General features: G+C 53.5%; 2 protein-coding genes across 2 annotated transcripts; one reads left to right on the top strand and one right to left on the bottom strand.

Moving 5' to 3' along the window:
- The first annotated feature begins 8179 nt into the window (after window positions 1–8179).
- LOC122384061 lies at window positions 8180–9991 on the top strand. Its single transcript, XM_043371041.1, has one exon. It carries the CDS (start codon window positions 8180–8182, stop codon window positions 9989–9991), a length of 1812 nt encoding a protein of 603 aa, XP_043226976.1.
- Window positions 9992–14808: 4817 nt separating this feature from the next.
- LOC122384031 (zinc finger protein 462-like) lies at window positions 14809–17729 on the bottom strand. The gene is made up of 2 exons (XM_043370998.1): window positions 17575–17729; window positions 14809–16511 (listed from the first exon to the last, which is right to left on the bottom strand). The coding sequence occupies exons 1-2, from the start codon at window positions 17683–17685 to the stop codon at window positions 15072–15074; spliced, it is 1551 nt and encodes a 516-aa protein (XP_043226933.1). The 5' UTR covers window positions 17686–17729; the 3' UTR covers window positions 14809–15071.
- Between the last annotated feature and the right edge of the window lie 3817 nt (window positions 17730–21546).

Genomic DNA, 21546 nt, shown 5'->3' with positions numbered 1-21546 from the left:
AACTATCTCAAGCACACAGAATCGTGATTTGATGCACTCCTTGCAAGGTTAGATGCGTCACTTTTGCAATGTTGACCTTGCGTGACGTCATTTATGACGTCATCAAGGTCATATTAGTTTTTCGTCAATAACTCTTGATCAAATTGAGCTAGCGAGTCGGGAAAGCCACCAATGGACTCAGGAAGACCTGCCAAATCGAAGGATATGCGACATGACCCCTTTCGACCAACTTCGTGACCTTAGGGTGCTGACCTGACCTTGACCTGAGGTCAACACCCCAAGTTGACCTGACCCGAACAAAAAGTATATCATTCGACGCGCCTGAGCGAGGCGAACACGATGCTGCCAAAATCGCGGCTCTGCGGCCATTTTTTGCGAAGTTATTCACCAAAAACTGAACCGTACCTTGGGGCACTTGACCTGACCTCAGAGGTCACCGGTTGACCTAGGACCTTAAAATCGGGTACCAATCTCTGCGTCTCGTAACGGCGCACACGCTCGTTTTTTCCGCGACGCGCTAGCTCCACCAGGGGCGAAACGGCGAGGGGGGGGTCGTACCCGCCCCCCCCCCCCCTCGGCCGGCGCGTATGTAGAAAACCAATTGGTCCGGCGAGGGTTAATCAATTTTACACCTACTCTAAAAATTTATTGGCCCTGATTCGAATAAAGCTGACCTTGGTTCACTTTCTTTAGTTTTATTTGCTTCCACTTACAAGTGAAGTTTTTGGAACTGATTTCGAGTTTAGCACCCGTTTGAACTTAAGAAGTAGTTTTGATAAATGGTGGTTATGTAGTAACATGTTACGAAGCTATCGTTGGTGGTTGTCACCCACTCTAGATGGCCGGCAGGAAGCCTGCTGGTCGACCTGACCTGACCCGACCCGATCTACCCCAAATGCATGGAGTCATCATCTTTGTCCAAAACTAACATCGAACTCGTACCCAGAACCCCGATAACAGCTACGGCTCACAAAGTTCTAGCACCGTTCCGTGCTTCTATCCTCAGGATACAGAAGACCTTCTCCTCCACGCCGCAACCCCCCTCCGGGCTGGACAGGCAACTTTATCTCATGCGGGCTGCTCCCTTGGAGCGGCACCGCTGCTCCCGAGGGAGCGCACCCCGTAGCCGGGTGCAGCGAGTGCCTTGGGGCTGGGTGGCCTGTCCTCTGGACGGGCTCAGCCCCGGTGACTCACTATAGGGGGCCTGCCCAGACCAATGTCTCCCCCTTTATCCTATCATCCTCCCGGCTCTGAAATGGTCTTGCCAGACCGAAAGGGCCTAACCCAAAAAAAAGTTCTAGCAGGCCAGCTTTTTTCTACTTTTGGGCGTTGACCTAAGATGACTCGGCCAAGGCCGACCCGTAAAACATGAATAAGAGCTATAGCAACACAGAAAGCGTACTCGATAGCTTTTTTTAAAGCCCTTTCGCCAACTTCGCCTCAGATATGACTTCGGGTCTATGGCCAAACAGTTAAACAGAGGTCAAACAGTTAAACGGACGGAATTTGCCGAAACATTTGTTCTGTAACAACCTATGATTCAGTGAATGTGTATGATATTCATGTTAGGTATCACCATCGTGTTTGTTTCGTCGAAACATGTCGCATGGCTTACAATTTGGACTTAAGACCTAACTAGAAAACTTGACATCAGGTAAAGGTCAATCAATGGTCATGTCCTGACCGGAAAAGAACCTGCTGCAAAAATGTGCGATCGATCTGTGCTGGCTGTTGCTGAGCTGAACACACTTGACACTCCAGCACTGAACACTGGTGCTGAACACTGAACACACACTGAACACACTCCAGGTGCTGTCATCGCTCTACAGCGTCTCCATCAAAAGTTGTTGTCGAAAATGTGCTAGAGACCTTTGATGACCTAATGACTGACCATTCGAGTCACCACTGGTCGTTAGCTGCACCTTGTCTCTAAAATGAGCAGAGGTGCCATGGCTACAAAAGTACCTATCTTATAGCGTTTTTAGCATATTCGTTCAAAGCAGAGGGCATTCGTGCATTTTCCCATATCTTATCATGATTGGTGAGGTCACATATTTTACCTGACTTCACTTTTCAGATGTAAAATCCCAGATTCATGAACTGTTGGCACTTATAATCCCATTCATTACACCAAATTTCAGACTTTTAGGAGATAATCTATAGGAATGACAAGATTGCAGCTTTTAGAGGCATTAAAACTGAACTGAACATGACATTGTGACCTGACCTCAGGTGGCCTGTGCTTGATTTTTATGCACGATGCAAAAGTGATGTACAATAAGATATACCGCTGCTTTCGTGGCACTGCGCGCCGAGGTTTTTCTCAACACATAAAAAACCGGGAGTCGGAGTGTGGCTAAAAACACCTCTACCCATCAAGACAAAGACCGGAAACCCGACCCCCCCCCCACTAAAAAATCCGTGGCTTCGCCACTGCCTCCTCCCCCTCCTGCAATTTAAGTTAGCCGCTGCGAACACTAATTCGTGCAAGGGGTCATTTTCACTTCTTGACGCCGCAGTACGCTATAGCCTATACCGCCGCGCGGGGGTCCGAGGGACGCTACCTCCCGCCGCGCCGGATGACCCTCGGGCCTGGGCGCCGCCGCGGCGGGCGATGGACGGCGCAACCTCAATTCAATCTCGAGAAAATCAATCCCAAGCACACTGCCAAGTAGTGTACCAAGGCGGTCCAAATTTGTATCCGCCCCTCCTATTGGTCAACGTCACGGCCGCCACATGGATGCATTACGTCATTCCCGTCTGCCAACGACCAATCACAGTATGGTACTTGCGTCTTCATGGTCCCTTCAAATCCTGGGGCCGAACGTAACCTGGGCCCCGGTGTAACCTTGGTCCCGGTGTAACCTGGGTATAATGGTACTCTGGTACTTATGAATGTCACCCTTTGCCGCGGCGTAGATTCAGTGATAATTGTGGAAATTTATTAGTTTCGCTGTAAATTGGGTGGGGTTATCGATAAATTTTGACATGGACCTAGATCCTTACCGCAATTCCTCTTGGTTCGTAAGTATTTGTGGCGAACTGGTGAGTGAGGTGTGCGCACAGATTGCCTCAATTTGATTCTCCGGACTCGGCTCAATTTCAAATGATATATTGACTGCCCTTTTTTTGTAGAATTTCGTGAGACATGTCATATAATTCACCTGTTTTGCCCAAGGCTATAGAACTCCAGGTAAGGACACCAGCCGTTTGACCTTGAACGCCGCCGGCCGGCCGATGACGTCATTGGAGGCAAGCCGGCTCGGCGGACACACAGGGCGAATGCATAACGGAGGGGCGTTGGAACGTTGCGGGAGCCAGGGAGATATTTTAAAGTGGTTGCATATGCATACCACCATTGTTTGTTGATTGATCTACAGACTGCATCCTTTTAAACCTCGATGCATCCTAGGCCTGGATGGTGCGTACATTCGTGGAACGATCACCCCGTCCGACGTTTGTGGTCGAAGCTGTCATAGTATTTAAGACACTAAGACGGGTGCAATAACGGCGATCCGATCCCGTCTCTGGCGAATTTAGAGGGGTCGTAAGGACCCAGGCCGAATCTGACCGTCTATTTTTAGGGAAACGGGGTGGGTGAATTGACAACCGATGGCTTAAGAGATGATGAGAAGGGATCCCGTCGTCGTCGATTGTTGTTTGACAGACAACACATGTTGTACTGGGCGTATGACCATCAGAGGTAATGCCTGAACGTAGGCAAGCATAATTGGTCTGTTATATTGTTTAGGAATATAAAATGGTAATGGAGATCATTGAGGATATGATCTCTACATTACGGGAATTCACTAATTACTACGGCCCATAGGGGCACCGCCGGAGCTGTTGTTTTGTCATCGGTCCCAGGCAACTCCAGGGAGCTTCAGTACCCGGCGGCCAAAGCGGCCACGGGCCACCTCGTCGACTCGCAGGTCCTCTGGGATTTCGTGATGCTTTAGTGCTTCACCCACAGAAGCACGGGCATAGCAGTAGGATGTGGGGCTAGGTGTCTCTCCACCTCTTCATTCAAAGAACAACGTGTACAGCGCCTGGTCCCGCCGAAGCTCGGTATCGACCGTGACTTATTCACAACTGGCGGATCCAGGAAGCGGTATTGGACACTGCGGGGGCTTACCCCAAAAAGTTTTCTCGGAATTAATTTTAAAAAACTCGGATTTCGATTCCTTGCGCACTGCTGTGCGGTGTGATTAACCAACATTTCCTCAGAAAAGTTGTGAAGTTTTCATTTATTCTCGAAAATCGATTTCGGCCACTGCCCTGGTTGTTGGGGAAGACATTTGCCCCAAATGCCTTCCCCTGGATCCGCCAGTGGCCGTTGCCCCACTCCGAGCTTGACTAAAGACGTCTTCAAACCTCACCAGAAACCGATGGTAAGGTGAATTTAAATCCAATAACTCATCTCTGTCTGCCCGCCTAAATATACTACACATGGTACAGCACCCGGCCCTGTCGGAGCTATGAGCCGATCGTGATATTTTCGGCTTTCCCCATCCCAAGCTCGATTAGAAACGTTCTCCTTCCCCACCCGATTGCTGATGTCAATTCAAATTCAATGCCTCATCTCGGTCTGCCCGACCATAACCCATTCCAAGGCTATAGAACTCCACCCATTCATTGCACACCGTTCAGCGCCCGGCCCCGCCAGAAGTATCCTAGCGCGCTGAGCAGTTGCCTCCAGCCGCGTCATCGCGAGGCCCCGCGCGGCCCATAAATGAATACATTGCGCGAATAGCCGTGTCGCCCCCCTGGTTTTGCCCTGCTAGACCCACGTGTGAGGCTCGAGTTTGAACTCACTGCACAATATGAATGGGTTCTTGTAGGTACTATCTGTTGGGCAGAATTTTGTTCAGGTCGGATATAATTGCAAACGGTCCAAAAAAATACAAGTTATTCAGCGTATATTACTTGATATAATGAGTGGTTACTTTTGCCAGGCACGTATCCAGGATTTCGCTCAGGGAGGGGCGACAGCCAAGAAGGGGCCCGTGGGTCAGCTCAAAGGGGCCCCACAGAGACCGTCTATCCTGGTGTGAAAAATTGAGAATGTAAAAAAACAGTGAATTTACGATAGAATTCGCCATATCCAATTTTTTGTATACCAGAGGCCAGTTTTACCAACAGAAAAATAGCCGCATGCCGGAATTTTTTGCCTAAAGACCGCTTTGACCTGACCTTAAAAATGATTGAGGCATTTCTAACATTATTTTTTACGCTTTTTCGATTGTCGCTTACTGCGTGTCACTACGTGGCCCAGGAGCCGAGTTAGATGGGAGCGTGACCCCCCCCCCCCTCCCCCAGCACAACAAGGAAAACTCAGGCCACAAGCACGGCGCGGGTTAACATAACATGAGTTACCTATTAATCTTGTATTACCTCTTTGCACCCCACTAACATTGGCAGACGATGCTTTTCAGACTCATTTCCATATATTTATAACATTGTACCTATATTCCTCTGCCTCATAACACCATGGGGCACAGCACCATTAAAACATATTTGGTCCTATACACAAACATAAACAGTTAACACCTTCCTTCACGCATTGTTGCATTTGCGTGGCCCGTCTGGCCAAGCCGGGACGGGGCTAACGGGCCAAACGCCCCGGCCCGGGGAGAGCTGGGGTATACCTCCCGGCTCCCCGGCCGGGGAGATTTGGGCTGCATTGTTCATCCATTCATCCATTGTGTTGTGTTGCTCACGCTAACATATTACTCATTCTTGTCAGTTCAACTATGAAATCAGTTCAATGAGCAGCTCAAATAAAAAACATGCGAATTTGAGACTACGTTCTGTACAGAATGCTCTGTGAACTATGGAGCTGATTTTGTTTGGAGAACAGGAGCAGTCCCACGTCGGGTCAGTCGAAAGGGGCCCTTCATCGGCTGTTGCCTGCTCCTCGGACCCGATGGCATTGGCAAGGCCTTCTCAGCGGGCCCTTCCGTTTTTGGGGCCCAGCCGGGACAAGCTGTTCCTGAGACTGCAGGCCCGGAAGCGCATATCTGGGCCCGTTTTCTTGGTAGGTACTAGGTACAGGTCTCGCGGGTTTTAGCGGTAGGTTTTGTACCTAGAAAATTTAGTGTACTTCACTCTTCAGGCTATATCTTCGTCGTCTTAAGCTTTTAAGTGTTGAAGATGCGATCGACTTGTTGGGTAGCAAGCCGGCCATAAAGTGCAAAACCTACCGCTTAATCTCGCGAGACCTGTACATTGCCGAGGTCAAGGGCCCATTACTCAAGCTCAAAAGCCTGGTTCAAGGCCTTCTGTGCGCGGACTTTTCCGCTTTTTTGAGACATCCTGGGTCCCAGGTTTTCATTGGCTTGGCCCGGTCCGCTTTTGGGGCCCGTCCCGTATGGGCCCACGGGGCCCTTTTTTGGACCCGAAAGCCTGGACAAGATCTTCTCAGCGGGCCCTTCCACTTCTAGGGCCCAGACAGGCAAAGATGTCCCAGTGACTGGCCCCGGAAGATTTTTTTTCGGATCCGGTTTCCATAACTTTTCCAGGGCCAATTAGCTCAAAAGTGGGACCTTCGGGCCCGATAAGGATTTGGGGTCCAAAACTGATAAGGTTTGGGCCCGGCAGGGCTAAAGGGGCCCTTCCTCAAGCCTGAAGACACGGCCATATCCTTCTGAACGGGTCCTTCCGCTTTTGGGGCCCTGCCGGGCTCCAAATTGGCACTTTTGGGCACTTTTGGGCTCTGCCCAAAAGTGGGACCGAAGGGCCCAGTTACGGACCCGTTTGTGGCCCGGCAGGGCCCCAGGGGCCCTTCCTCAAGCCTGAAGACACGGCCATATCCTTCTGAACAGGCCCTTTCGCTTTTTGGCCCTGCCGGCCCCAAACTGTCCCTGGCTAGGCCCAAAAGCGGGCCCCGTTCGGGCCCGCTTTCGGGCTGCCTAGCGGGCCCTGCCGGGCCTGCTTTTGGGGCCCGGCAGGGCCCAGGGGGGGGGGGCGACCGCCCCCGTCGCCCCCCCCCTTGGATACGTCCCTGACTTTTGCCATGATCAAATAATTAAAACATCAAATAATTTAAACAATACAGAGATTCCGAAATGCGGGTGAGTTGCTCAGGTCTCTGCAGGGTGGACCCTTTTGAATCCGGATTGAACTGATAGCCTTACTTCTTGGCTGCTATAAAAAACCTGGATAAGCCAAAATTTGATGCCTTCCTGACATAACATGATACAGATTGGTAATAGTTGGCCTTCCGTAATTTCAAAATATTCTTCCAAACTATAACCACAGTGGTGATATTCAGTAGCTTTCCATGTTGCACATGAGATCGGGGTGGAGGTCATCTGGAGGTCATCGACACATCAAGATCGAAGCCCGTAGAGCCACAAATAATAACTGCACCTGCGACAACCAGAGGAGTGAGCTGTGCAGCCCATTCTCGGAAGGCGAACTATCGGCAGCGCTCGCAAAACTCTAGAAAGGGCGGGCCCCAGGCGTAGACGGCATCACCAACGACATGTTGCAGCAGCTGTCCGCCACCGCCAAGCGCCACCTCCTTGCGCTATGCAACAAGTGCTGGAAGTCAGCGGAGGTCCCGGCTGCCTGGCGCAGAGCCGAAATCATCGCTATCCCGAAGAAAGGAAAAGATCCAGCAGACCCGAACTCGTACCGGCCCATCTCGCTGCTCAGCTGCACCAGCAAGTTCTTCGAGAGAATGGTCCAGAACAGGCTGCAGTACTGGCTCGAGGACCGACAACTGATAAACACCAACCAAGCGGGATTCCGGCGCCTCCACTCGACTATGGACCAGATCATCAGAGTCACTTAGTCCGTCTTCGACGCCTTCGAGAAGCCGAAGCCGGAGCGTGCGGTCCTTGCCCTGCTGGACTTCCAGAAGGCCTACGACAGGGTGTGGAGAGACGCCCTCCTCGCCAAGCTGGGCCGCCTGGGAGTGCCTGCACACGCGGTCAAGTGGCTCCGCAACTTCTTTAGCGATCGGAGAGCCAGGGTCAGGTGGGGCAACAGCACATCAGACTGGAGGGTCTTTCCAGAGGGCCTACCGCAAGGCTCGGTGCTCGCGCCCATACTATGGCTGGTGTATATCAACGATGTCGACAAGAACGCCCCAAACGACTCTACCTGGTCTCTGTTCGCCGATGACGTCGCCATCCTGGCCACGGGACCGTCCCTGGAGTCATGTGCAGCGAAGATGCAACCAGCGCTGGACACAGTCGCGTCGTGGGCCCGGGACTGGAAGGTGCAGGCGAGCGCATCCAAGTGCTGCTTCACCACCTTCACCCTCGACCCAAAGGAGTGCGGAGGCAAGGTGGTACCGACGCTGAAGTTCTCAGGAGAACCTCTGAGGTACGACCCGAACCCGACTTTCCTGGGCATCACCTTCGACGACCAGCTAACCTTCAGCAGCCACATCTCCTCCCTCAAGGACAGGATGGCGAAGCGCAGACAGTGCCTGCAAGCACTCGCGGGGAAGACCTACGGAGCGCACCGCAGGACTCTCCGAACGGCCTACATCACCTACATCAGATCGGTCTTCGAGTACGGTGCGGCGGTGTACTTCACTCACGCCTCCCCCGCCCTGCGCGTCAAGATCGAAACTGAACAAAACAGGTGTGCCCGCATAATCACCGGATGCATCCTCCCGACTAACACAGCGGCTCTGCTGGCGGAGGCGGACCTCCCCGCCCTGACAGTACGGGCCAAGGAACTGGCAGCTACCGAAGCCAGCCGCATCGCTCGCCTGCCAGCGGAAGACCGAGCCAAGCAGCTGCTGGAACGAGACCCCCGACCTCGCCTCAAGTACCGCGCGCACGAGGCCTGGAAACGGGCCTGCGCACAAGCTGCTGAGGAGGGACGACCGGAGCCAGCCCTGCCGGATGAAGACGCCCTGCTGCCCCACAAGCCATGCCTACGCAGAGTGGGCCAGTGGACTCTGAGGGAGGCGGGAGTGTCGGGCTGCCCAGCGGAGCCGTTCCTGAGGGTGTCACCGGAGCCGCCGTGGTCGGCCCATCAGGGGTCAGTGACCTTCATCGTGGACCTACCAACCACCACGCGGCGGACAGACCCACCTGACAAGAGGAGAGAGGCGGCAGAGCGCGCCCTGGCCGCCCTGCCCGCGCCAGACTGCTCCATATGGAGTGACGGCTCGGCGGCCGGAGGCACGTCCAACGGAGGAGGAGGAGCGGCCATCATCCTGCACCGGGAGAACGACCGCAGGATCGAGTGCCTGGCAGCTGCAGGCACCCACTGCAGCAGCACCAGGGCGGAGCTGGTGGCAGTCCGGGAGGCACTTAAGTCCCTGGCGAGCCTGCCGGCCGACTCCCTAGACGCCATCAAGGAGATCCGCCTTTGCACCGACTCCAGGGCGTGTCTACAGACGCTCCAGCGCGGGCAGGCAGCCCAACAGGAGGAGCTACCGGCGAGCATCTGGGCCTCTCTCCATGACCTCACGTGTTCCGGGAAGCACGTCACCCTCCAGTGGGTACCGGGGCATGCTGGCATCCCTGGTAATGAGGACGCCGACAGGCTAGCCAACCGAGCCGCGGCAGAGCTAAGCCAGGCAGCGGTCCCGCTGGACATGGCCGGCGCCCGAGCGGCGATACGCCACAGATCCGCCGAGTGGACCGCAGCCCGAGCCAAAGCTCATCCTCACCTACCACCCACGCCCGGACACGAGGACCTGACCAGGTGGGAGCAGGTGACACTGTCTCAACTGAGAGTGGGAAGATCAGTGCTCACAAGGAAGACTCTCCACGAGATCGGTCTTGCGACAAACCCCGACTGCCTGAACTGCGAGGAGGAAGACTCGGTTGCACACTTGCTGACCGAATGCCCAGCGTACGCCCGCATGAGGTCCCGCCTGTGGGGCGGACCTCTGCCGAGCCTGGGGCATGTGCTGGGCGGATCAGCGACTCTCATCTTCGAGTACCTGCGGCGGGTGGGCCGTGTCGACCCCCCGGTCGACGCTGCCACGGCCGTGGCCGCCCCGGCGGCCACGGCGTGACGTGTAGAAGAAGAAGAAGAAGGTCATCTGAGGCTCGGCGCGGCAAGGTCATATGGTTGTTCCTGCTCATCAGTCATCGGCTGTGTCAATAGCAACGGGACGGGTGATCCTTGATGTTTACCAGGCCAGCTATAGGGAGTGCTTGTGGAAAAAAAAATAACTCACCTTGGTGTACGTTAATTGAGCTATCATGCAATCCTTCTAGTCTACGTATCTGAACGATTTAACAAGGGTTTGTGCAATGGGCGTAATTAAAGTACCTTCTATGGAGCTGTTTGTCTCTGGCTGTTAGGTCCTTGACGAGATGTGATGGAGCATGTCTGACTAATCTGGTTCAGGTGCAATGTCAAACACAAACGCGATTGGTTGCCCAGATTTGAGTGGGATCACGCCTACGTCCTGTTCATTGTGTCAAAATTTATCTTTGTGCGGGGATCAACCATTCACATAATTGCCATCAATCAGTGAAGTGATTGCAAAAAAAGAAAGAAAAAAGATTCAATATCATGAGCTTACATGAAATGATGCTAAAAAAATGCACCTATGGCTATCACCTATGGCAGATGGCCTCACAAATTTATCTAAATTTTGGTGCACAGAAGTTTAACCTATAGCCAATTGAAACCATCAAACACTTAAAAATTCACTCGAACTGGACTGATACAACGAGCAAAGACACCGAAAGTAGACCAGGCGCTGTCCGAACCTCACAGCCGCTTCCCTGGCTCCTAATGTTACTGGAATCTGATAGTCTGCAATTCGGTGAGTATTACAGCAATAGTCCCCTCAATTCTCGTTCATTGAAGATGCACCCCGCTAGTTGACACAATGGGGCATTTCAATTCCTACTTTAGTTAAGTACTGTTTGCCATGTTTGACTGGAGTAACGCGCCCGTTTCATAATTCAGGGTTCTACTTTGAGACACAGTAGCCCACCTCCCTCCGATTTTGACCAATATTGTGGATTAGTGTGCTTAACCTGACTCGAATTATCATTTCTTCCCAGCCAGGATGATCAAACGGCATGCCGGATTTGTTCGCGTCGGGGGCACAACTGAGAGCTGTGTAAGTCGTCGCGCTTCCCCGGTCGGCGGTGGTATCGGCGGCATCCATGGCGTGAGATTCAACGACTTCCTTGATCGATCTTCTACGGTAACATTAGCACGCTGTCGCATTTACTCACTGATCAATAAGGTATCAACCCGCTTGGTTATCAGTAACTTGACCGTACTCATGCGTTAAAAGCTATCAGGTTTTTTCCAAGGGCTTAATTTTGTGAGATACCGGGATACAACCGAGTTCCGCGTCGATATCATTATGAGAGACCCTGTTATCGTTAGGCGAAGTCAGCACGCATAGTGTGTACCACCACTGCGACCTCTCATGGCAGGACTGGGAACCAGAGTTTATTCTAACTGACACCAGGCGGCACGCAAGTGCTTCTCGGTCTGCGGCGGCGCTGGCCGGACCGCGTGTGGTCGGCGTTAGGTAATTCCTTGTAGGTGGCGCTAGTGGCGTGCCGTTCTGACCAGGGGTCACAACGCAAGTGGAATTGACGCTTGTGGATGCCCAAAGTGGCCCTTCCCTTTCGTGCTGGTGGGATGGGTTTTGCAGTAAGCCTGTACGGCTGCGCGCGGAACCGTGAAAGATTAACGAAAACCCGAGCTAACCGCATCGAACTGAGGTCTAATTATGAACGTTACTGAGTTCGTTGCACGAACCCCTTTGTCGTTGTTGAATAATTTTAAGGTCGTGCCGCGCGTTCAGGGGTCTGGGAAGGCGATACTTAAACTTGATAAGACAAACATGATTTAGAATGCTGATTACTACGGAGTGGGAAACCCTATCACTTGTCCTGTAACCTATTCTTGTTAGAGAAATCCTGCATTAACACGTATTGAACGGTTTGTAATACGTATTGAACGGTTCGATTGGGACGGGCTTCTGAAGTCTTTCTACATCAAGTCTAGGCACGTCACCAATGAACCACTGGCATAAGGAGTAGATGTGACCACTTTGCGTTCCTCCCAATAACGTAAGGGCGTCTATCATGGGTATGACAAAATGCGTAATAGTAAGCTATGACTGGTTTGGGTTCTCAATGCAAGGGTAAATGTAACCGATCGCTGAAGATATCCTTGCCCAGGGACCAAGCGCTGAATTCACAGGACAAGTCTTGACGATATGCAATGAGTCGCGTTTCTGGTTTCACCTTACGTTAAAAGTTGGTTTTATTGACTCCTTGAGACATTTCATTAATAGACGGCATTATATTAGGCAATCAAGTCACTACTGGCGGCGATCTTACGTTAAATTTCAATTCAAGTCTGGGGTGCGTGGGTTCGTCACATCTTTATGAACGCTGATGGTAATTAGGCGGAACAAGGCATGATTTGGTAGGCTGACGGTTGGTGAGGCGGATATTCACTTACAGAGTTGAGAAAAAAAGGGGAGAACACTTTTAGAAATTCCGCATAAACATATAACATTGCGTGCAGGTGACTGGAATTAGCACCAAATGACAGTTCATTTCGTGAAAAATCTGGACAACATTAATCTTATCTGTTTTCGGTATACCTAATGGACCGCACAATGAAGTGTTGCTGACTCAAATCTGGGTTATAAGCCAAGCCAGGCGCTCATAGCTCCGTCGTGGTGACAGTTGACCCCCTGGCTCGACCGACCGCTCCGCTGCGTGTGGTGCTCAACCTCGGTCGCTGTGTGTGCAGTGCGGGCGTCATATTTCCACCATGTGACTACTGATCGTAAGTGGTTGGTTCTGGCGTCAATGATCTCCTGGATACTCGTCTCGCAACGCAATATAGCTACCCATTTCCCTTTCCCAGACAGGTTGTTTAATTTTTCACGCTTTATTTTACACTACACGGACAATTAATGACAGAACTAACCAATGTGCTATTGCTAAATCGTACTCGAGATTGTCAACTTGTCAATCCCGTTGTTTACTTAAACCTAACCCTAACAAACGCGGCCTACCTTATTCTCAATTCTAGACTCAATTAGTGACAGGATCGCGGCGCATCAAGTGATACGTTACCAAATGGTTTCGACCATTGGCGGCGCGCTGGCACGACGGCCGGGGACCGGTGCCGCATGACGTCACTTAATGATGTCAGAACTTTCACCCCTCCTATCCCGTCCTCACACCTACCCCCGGCCCTGGCGGTCGCGTACAAAGGAGCGTAAATGGTCGGCAAATGGTCCCGGCTCCGACACAAATGTAAATGAACCATTGCCGCACTGCCGCCCCCGATTCCCATCATTCAACCCCGCAGCTGTCCCTATCTGCTAATGGTGGCAAGGCCTGACCCTATGGGACGGTAGGTCTAGACTGGGGTAGACGCCCGGTAGATATGGGGGAAGGGGGAGAGAATGCGTGTGTGGTGGGCATGGCTGCAGGGCTGGGAGTGGCAGGCAGCCTTCTGCTGATGACTCACTTGATTTTGGCTTCGAAGATGGAGATTGGTCTTGTTCTTGATGAGGGTTGCACCAGTAAAGTCAGAGAGAGCACTGGTCCAGCCGGCAGAGGCTCCCCGGGTGTTCTGTCCCTCTCCTCTTCTGCGGTCCGATTTTATTCCTTTCGTTATCCGGTTCCGGCGGGGGGTCGATTTCTGTGACCGGGATAGTTAATCGGTCCTTTCCTGGCTGATCTCCGGCGGCAGCCCCTGACCGGGGCTTCGAGAGGAAGCACGTACGGCGTGGCCGAAGCTTCGGATTTCTCCCCTCCTCCGCTGTTTCCGCTGGAGTCGGCCCCCGTTGCGGGTGTCGGATGTGACGTTTTCACACTCGATTTCCGCCGGGTGTCGGTCCTTGGCTGCACCGGACGCGGTGCTTTTCGCACTAGCCAGCACCAGGTGTTTCGCCGGATGTCGACTTCCAGCGATGTCGGACGCAGCTGGCCCGGCCCCGGTTTTTTCAGAGGATGTCGAGGCGCCGGCGTGTCGGTCACTTGCTCGGCGTCGGGTGGGGTTTGTTTGCGTTACCGCCGGCGAGCGTTTGATCTTGGGGCGTCAGCCGCCTTAATGGAAGCAGCTGCTCGGGCGTGTGACCCGGTCTCCTCCTTGGCCCCGGCGTCCCGGCAGACAGGGTACTATGTGAGGCAGTTTATATGTATGAAAAAGGTAAGATTTTGATGAGAAAAAAAATGTCACAGCATTCAGCTGTTACAACTTCAGCTGAGCCCCGGTGGTGACGATCTGGTCAGCAGAGAGGCCGCTCCGGCCGAAGCCGGGCGGGACTGTGTCCTGCCCCGAGTCTCGAGGTGTTCTGCCTCTCGTGGTCGGCCTCCGGTGGTCCGTCTCGGGCCTGTCTCGGGTCTGTCTCAGATCTGTCTGAATCCCCTTCTCCTTCTCCGCTGAGTTTTGTCTCCCGTGATTTCCGTGCCGGAGGTTCCGGGCGTTGCCGGGCCTCCCTGACCGGGGCAGAAAATTGGCGACATCCCGTCTCGCATCCGGAGTCGAGACTGTCACCCTCCTCCCTCCATTCCGCCGGAACGTGACGTCATTCTCACTTTCCCGGGCGTTCGGTCCGGCCGCCGGATGGCTGACCGCAACGACATCCTCCAACCTTCCGTCAGCTGCGTCGGCAGGATGTGCGTGGCGCAAGGGCGTCGGGAGGCTGGTCCAGCACCGGGGGCAGGTGTTTCCGACTGCGGCGCGTTTGTCGGCGGCAGCTGCGCTGGCCCGGATGGGTGTGTTTGTACTCCACCCTTCGGCGAGCCTTTGATCTTGTGTGCTGTCTGTCGGTCGGCGGGGGCAGCTGTGCGGCAGCCGTGTGACCCGGTCGCTTGACCTGACGTAGACGTCCCAGTAGGCGAAATGTAATGAGAAGGTTACACATTATATGTATGGAAGAATATGATTTTTGGGATATATAACAAAATGTCACAGCTAGCTGTTACAGTACCACCCGTGGGACCGACCCTGGACAACTCACACACCACGCGATATCGGACACCTCCCGCGCCGCAGGTCAGATCCAACACTCCCCACACCCACCCTGAACACAGGGACGGTCACAGGTCGTCCCGTGCCCGCGCCCCAGCCGCCGCGGCGACCTGTCACAACGCCAGCGGCTTCTGGCGCAGGTCCACGACGCAGCAGCGCGGGTACAGTCTGACGATCTGCGCCAGAGTTGGCACGTTGACACGCGACGTAGCGCCGCCCAGCGTCAGCTGCGTGGTCACCTCTGAGAAGCTGCTCACTGGCGGCGGCTTAGTGCCGTAGAAGGAGTAAGGCGCAGCGATGCGACGTGCGCCACCTGTCGATTTCAGCGCCACGTCGCGGCCGACGCGCGCGTGACTGAGCCGCGCGCCAGCGGTCGACTTACGCGCCACACCGCGGGGAGACTGGCCGGTGGATCGGGTCGCCGACGCAGGGCCGGGCGGCCTCTTACTGGCCGGACTGACGCCGTCGGTGGAGCGTTTGGTGCCGCGACTGCCGCGGCTGCCGGTGGTGATGTCAGAGCGGGCCGGCGAGGCGGCGCGTGCCGCTGCCGGGCCCGACTGGTCGCGCACAGATCGCTTCATCTGCTGGTACTCGCGCTCCAGGTGGTCGAGCAGCACGACCCGCTCCGGCTCGCCCGGATGCTTTCGGGCGTGGTGGCGTGACACGACGGTGCGCATGCCGTTCACGTAGCCACACGTCTCACACTTGTAGCGCTTGTAGTGCGATAGTAGATGGGCGTCAACGTAGGTTACGCGGGAGCCCGTGTAGCTGCACAGGGGACACCGGTACGAGCCCGGCGGGGCAGCTGGAGGTGTCGACGACGGCCCGGCCGCCGCCGCTGGGGCGTCCACGACAGACGCACTCTCAGACCTCAGATCACCGGCATCCGAGTCACCAGGAGGTGGCTCGATCGGGTGTGACGACAGTGGCGCACTCGCGACGCTGGGCTCCGCTTTACGTGCCGTGTACGATTCCACCTTGAGCTCCAGCTGTGGATGTTTCCCTGCGTGGTGCGCTTCACCAATAGCTCGAGTTGCGAAACGGGTCTCCTTGCACCATCTGCACTTGTAGCGGACCTGGCGATCGTGCGCACGTGTCGTGAAGTCAGTAATAGGCGCACCTGGGTGCACGTTTGTCAGATGGGCGCGGAGCAGGGGCAGCTTGGCCGTCATGAACGGACAATGGTTGCAGGCGTACCGCTGCATCTGTTTGATGATTTTGAACCGCTGGTTGCTGTGCTGTGCCTTCCAGTGACCGCGCAGCTGCGGAATTGTGCCGTGCTCGTCGCAGAAGCCGCACTTGTAGATGGGCGCCGACGGCGACTCGGCCGCTGCCGCGGGCGGAGGCACCACCCGCCTCGGTGACGCCTCGGCCTCAGAGTTCGGCTCTTCCTCAGCCGCCGTCTGCGGAACCGGCTCCGGCTCTGCTGTCGGCGGCGCCGCTTCATCGGGCTTAGGTTCGGGCCCGGCCTCTTGCTTCTCCTGTTTGGGCTCCTCGTCGGCGGGCGGCCTGCCCTCGATCTGCCGCTCCTGGTGGTCCAGCACCGCCTCAATCTGCAGACGAAACGCATTACAGCCGTAATCGCAAAGATACAAGAGATGATCCATTGGGAATACACGACCATCCTCAGCCCATTTTCTGCCACATCCATCTGTCTGATATGAGTTCGTGTACCGACGAAAAATAAGATGACAAATTACTTGAATATGCTGCATCAATTCAATGCTCCAGAGCGAAAACAAATTAGCACCAAAACTGACAGCTATGGTAACTATTAGATAAGTAACCAAATGACTGCAAGCACCATAGCATCCCAGAGAAAGTATATCGGTCACTGAAGTAAGAGTGCACCTCTGATTATAAACAAATCAATTTTAGTCCAATGATAGATCGAACGGACAATCTAAGATAGCAAACATGTCTACGCAGCCATCAACCCTCTGAAGGCAGGTAGCGGTGAAAGCTTATCCTGGAAGCAAGCTACCAATGTAATTACTAATTACTGATAAGTGCGAAGTATGTGAAAACGTCGCGTAACAAAAAAAAAGAACAGGCATTATTTGATGATACCTCCGGTGACTAAACAACACCATAAAATGCGTGCCTTGTCAATCAAACACAGTAAAGGGGAAATATGACATACTCACCAGGCGCGGAGCTCCTTCCAGAGCCGAAATCTTGCGGCAAAGGAGGGGGATTGAGAAAAACAGAGGAAGAAAGGCGGGAAGGTAGAGATGGGGATGAAGGGAGAGAGAGAGAGAGAGAGAGAGAGAGAGAGAGAGAGAGAGAGAGAGAGAGAGAGAGAGAGAGAGAGAGAGAGAGAGAGAGAGAGAGAGAGAGAGAGAGAGAGAGAGAGAGAGAGAGAGAGAGAGAGAGAGAGAGAGAGAGAGAGAGAGAGAGAGAGAGAGAGAGAGAGAGAGAGAGAGAGAGAGAGAGAGAGAGAGAGAGAGAGAGAGAGAGAGAGAGAGAGAGAGAGAGAGAGAGAGAGAGAGAGAGAGAGAGAGAGAGAGAGAGAGAGAGAGAGAGAGAGAGAGAGAGAGAGAGAGAGAGAGAGAGAGAAAAAGGAAGTGGAGCAAATACAGAGGAGAGGATAGTGAAATCAGTCACGTCACTCACCCACTCTTCCTGCGCCGAGTCGGGAGTCAGCGAAACGATGGCCTCGGGTAGTCGGGCCACCTTATGCATCATCTCGTGGTGGCGCTTCATGTTGGCCATCGACATGTTCATGTGGCCGCAGTTGCCGCACACGAACCTGAAGCACAAGACGAAGGTGTGAATCGTCAGACAGAGCTATCCAGCTCATAGCGGCGTCACAGACTGAGCGATCACGATTCGAGTTATCACGGACTGAGTTGGTCAGCAGACAGGACGTCATGGAGCTCACCGAGTCACCGAGCCATAACGATCTCAGTTGTCGTGAACTGAGCTAGTACGATATCAGTAATTGTCACGGATTGAGCTATAGCGATCTCAGTTGTCGTGGTCTGAACTAGTACGATATCAGTTGTCACGGACTGCGCTATTACGATCTCAGTAAACACTGGACTGAGCTGCTACGATCTCAGTTGTTGTGGATTAAAGGGACCCTCCCACCTTCAAAAAAGTTTATAAATTGGCATGAAAGTGATGTCGCTCGGTTCAGAAAGAGCGAAAAGGAATATCTACCAAATTCAGTGGCGGATCCAGGGGGGGGGGGCTGCGGGGGCTGGCAGCCCCCACCCAAGGAAAACTGGCGCCACTGCGCCGAAGGCGCAGTGGCGCCAATTTTCAATTCGCAACTCATCGGAGTGCCGCATACTAGGACTAGGATGCAAAAATCAGTCGAATAACGTCGTTTCAGTACGCTCCGCACCGATATTTCCAATCGTGTGGTGTCACTGTACATACTGATCCTGGGCGCCTCTTGTCAGGGCCACTGGGCGCCAATATTTCAGCGCCAATACGATGCGACTATGGCGCCCATCCGGGGCGTGGCGCCCAATTATGACCTGCAGCCCCTCCCCAGTGAAAATCCTGGATCCGCCACTGACCAAATTTCACCGAAAAATATTCACCGGTTTTCAATATATTAGACTTTTACTTTTGTTTACTTTTTGGGATCTCCGCTGTTCCTAGCGGAAACAATAGTTTGACAGCTGAAAAAGCGGCACTTGTTGCGCGCAAAGCAGCATATACCACCGCGTGCTACAAAACGTTTTAGTCGAACATTTAAAAATCGTTAGATATCTGCGCTGACGTCACACATTCAGAGGGGTATTCCTATGCATTAGCCCCTCTGAATCAAAATGCTGCAATTTTGAAATTCAATATTTCCGATTTAAGGCATTTCTCGAATTTGTGAGTGCCGAAACCGGTAATTGTGAGCCAGGGACCCCATTTTGGCTATCTCAACTCAAATCTAATGTTAAGGTGGGAGGGTCCCTTTAAGCTATTACGACATCAGTTGTCACAGACTGAGCTAAAACGATCTCAGTCGTCACGGACCGAGCTATAACGATCTCAGTTGTGGACTGAGCTAGTACGATACCAGTTGTCACGGACTGAGCTATAACGATCACAGTTGTCAGTTGTCACGGATTGTGCTATAACGTAACGATCTCAGACGTCGTGGACTGAGCTATTACGATATCAGTTGTCACGGACTGAGCTATACGATCTCAGTTGTCAAGGATTGAGCTATAACGATCTCAGTTGTCGTGGACTGAGCTAGTACGATATCAGTTTCCGCCAGGGCTCTGGCGGAAGCTTACAGCAGTGTGTACTGCTGGGATGAAGACCCGGCTGACGTTCCAGCAATGAATCCCCAGTATGGAGGCCCAACGTTGGAGGAGCTGCGGGTGACGCCGGGGCAAGTGGAGGGTAAACTCCGCGACCTACGCCCGGCAGCATCACCAGGCCCTGACGCAGTCCATCCTAGGGTGTTGCGCGAGCTGGCTGCCCCCCTGTGTGGTCCCTTGACAGACCTCTTCAACCACTCCTTGGCAGACGGAAGAGTCCCAAGAGATTGGAAGCTAGGTCAAGTTGTCCCCATTTACAAAAAGGGACCTCGTAGCGATCCTTCCAATTACCGTCCCGTCAGCCTGACGTCCGTGACGGCGAAAGTGTTGGAGTCGCTCGTGCGTGACGCCCTGTTCGAGCACATGACAGTGACAGGCCAGCTAACTGAATGCCAGCACGGGTTCCGCCCGGGGCGCTCCTGCGCAACGCAGCTTCTCAGCACACTGGAGGAGTGGACTTGGCTGATGGAGGAGGGCGAGCCGGTTGACGTCGCCTACTTGGACTTCCGACGCGCCTTCGATTCAGTGCCTCACCTGCGTCTTCTCCAGAAGCTCCACGACATGGGCGTTAGGGGACGCCTCCTCGAGTGGCTTCGCTCTTTCCTGACAGAGAGAAAGCAAAGGGTCACTGTCAACGGCAGCTTCTCGGACTGGGTCGCAGTCGGCAGCGGCATCCCGCAGGGCACAGTTTTGGGACCAGTGCTCTTCATCGCTTTTGTCAATGACCTACCTGGCTGCGTAGAGAGCGCATGCAAGCTCTTCGCCGATGACACGAAGGTGTACGTCGGAGCGGGCACCGAGATCGGCCGCAGAAGGCTCCAGCAGGATTTGGACGCCCTGGCGGCCTGGTCTCGGAAGTGGAAGCTGCCGTTCAACCCATCCAAGTGCACAGTGCTTCACCTGGGCAGCCAAAACGTGCGGGCGAAGTACACGATCGAAGGTGCTGCATTGAAGACTGTTGACACGGAAAGAGACTTGGGGGTCCAGATGGACAGACTGCTTAAATTCAGGGAGCAGGCGGCGACCGCCATTGGCAAGGCCAACAGAACTCTCGGCCTGATCAAGCACAGCTTCGTCCACATCGATTCCAAGACACTTCCTCTGCTGTATAAGACAATGGTTCGCCCGCACCTAGAGTACTGCAATCAAGTATGGGGCCCGTTCAACACGACCGACGTGAGGCTGGTGGAGCGGGTTCAGCGACGGGCTACGCGCCTTGTCCCTGGACTTCGGCATCTGCCTTACGAAGAACGACTGAAGAGTCTTAAACTTCCCTCCCTCCAGTACCGCCGTCGACGCGGAGATATGATCACGATGTTCAACATCATGCATGGACGCTCCGGCCTGGACAAGGACGACTTCTTCTCGCCCGCCCCAAGTACACGCACCCGCGGCCACCGACTCAAGGTGGCCAAGAAGCCAGCGGTCAGCCGCGTCCGGCGCAACCACTTCGCCACCCGGGTTGTGTCGGACTGGAACGCCCTACCAGAAGAAGTTGTCTGCTCGCCATCGACAAATGTTTTCAAGAACCGGCTGGACAAGCACTGGATGAACTATGCCTTCATCGCTCCACAATAGATAAGACTGTTAATGCTACCCGAGCTCTTTACGACGGATCCACCGGGCAATCCTAGTGCCTTCAATGATCCCCAAATATCAGGTATCAGGTATCAGGTATCAGTTGTCATGGACTGAGCTATACGATCTCAGTTGTCACGGATTGAGCTATAACGATCTCAGTTGTCGTGGACTGAGCTAGTACGATATTAGCTGTCACGGACTGAGCTATAACGATCTCAGTTGTCCCGGACTGAGTTATGGCTATCTCAGTTGTCGTGGACTGAGCTAGTACGATATCAGTTGTCACGGACTGCACTATTACGATCTCAGTTGTCACGGACTGAGCTGCTACGATCTCAGTTGTGGATTAAGCTATTACGATAAAAACCGTCACGGACTGAGCTATTATTATCTCATTTGTCAATGACTGAGCTGCTATTACGGTATGAATTGCCACGGGCCGAGCCAGTGTCCCAAAATTTGTCGATTTGGGTGGGAAACGAGTAACGACATCCAAATGAAAATCATTTTGCACTTTCACTTCCAGTTTTCAAGCCAAATTTTCCACTCCCAATTCCACCGAGAAAGAGCAGTTGCGTGAATGGTTGTTTTGCATCTGTCAGAATTGTAGATAGATTAATGTTTTTCATCATTTTCCCACTCTTTTTGGGCCTTACCTGACCGACGATTTTTCACTCTCATCCTTTCTTTGGTCAGACATTTTCCCCTCTGACACCCAAGCAAAAATATA

Source organism: Amphibalanus amphitrite, unplaced genomic scaffold (assembly GCF_019059575.1).
Source record: "Amphibalanus amphitrite isolate SeventyFive unplaced genomic scaffold, NRLGWU_Aamphi_draft 000180F_arrow, whole genome shotgun sequence".
Taxonomy (NCBI): domain Eukaryota; kingdom Metazoa; phylum Arthropoda; class Thecostraca; order Balanomorpha; family Balanidae; genus Amphibalanus; species Amphibalanus amphitrite.
This window is presented reverse-complemented; position numbering and strand designations above follow the sequence as displayed.

Bases quoted from the DNA above. Each gene is read 5' to 3' on its own strand.
- LOC122384031 (XM_043370998.1), bottom strand. From the start codon at position 17,685: ATGAACATGTCGATGGCCAACATGAAGCGCCACCACGAGATGATGCAT. The intron at 16,512-17,574 runs GTGAGTGACGTG...TTTCGTCTGCAG, and splicing joins ACTCGGCGCAGGAAGAGTGG to ATTGAGGCGGTGCTGGACCA.
- LOC122384061 (XM_043371041.1), top strand. From the start codon at position 8,180: ATGCAACCAGCGCTGGACACAGTCGCGTCGTGGGCCCGGGACTGGAAG.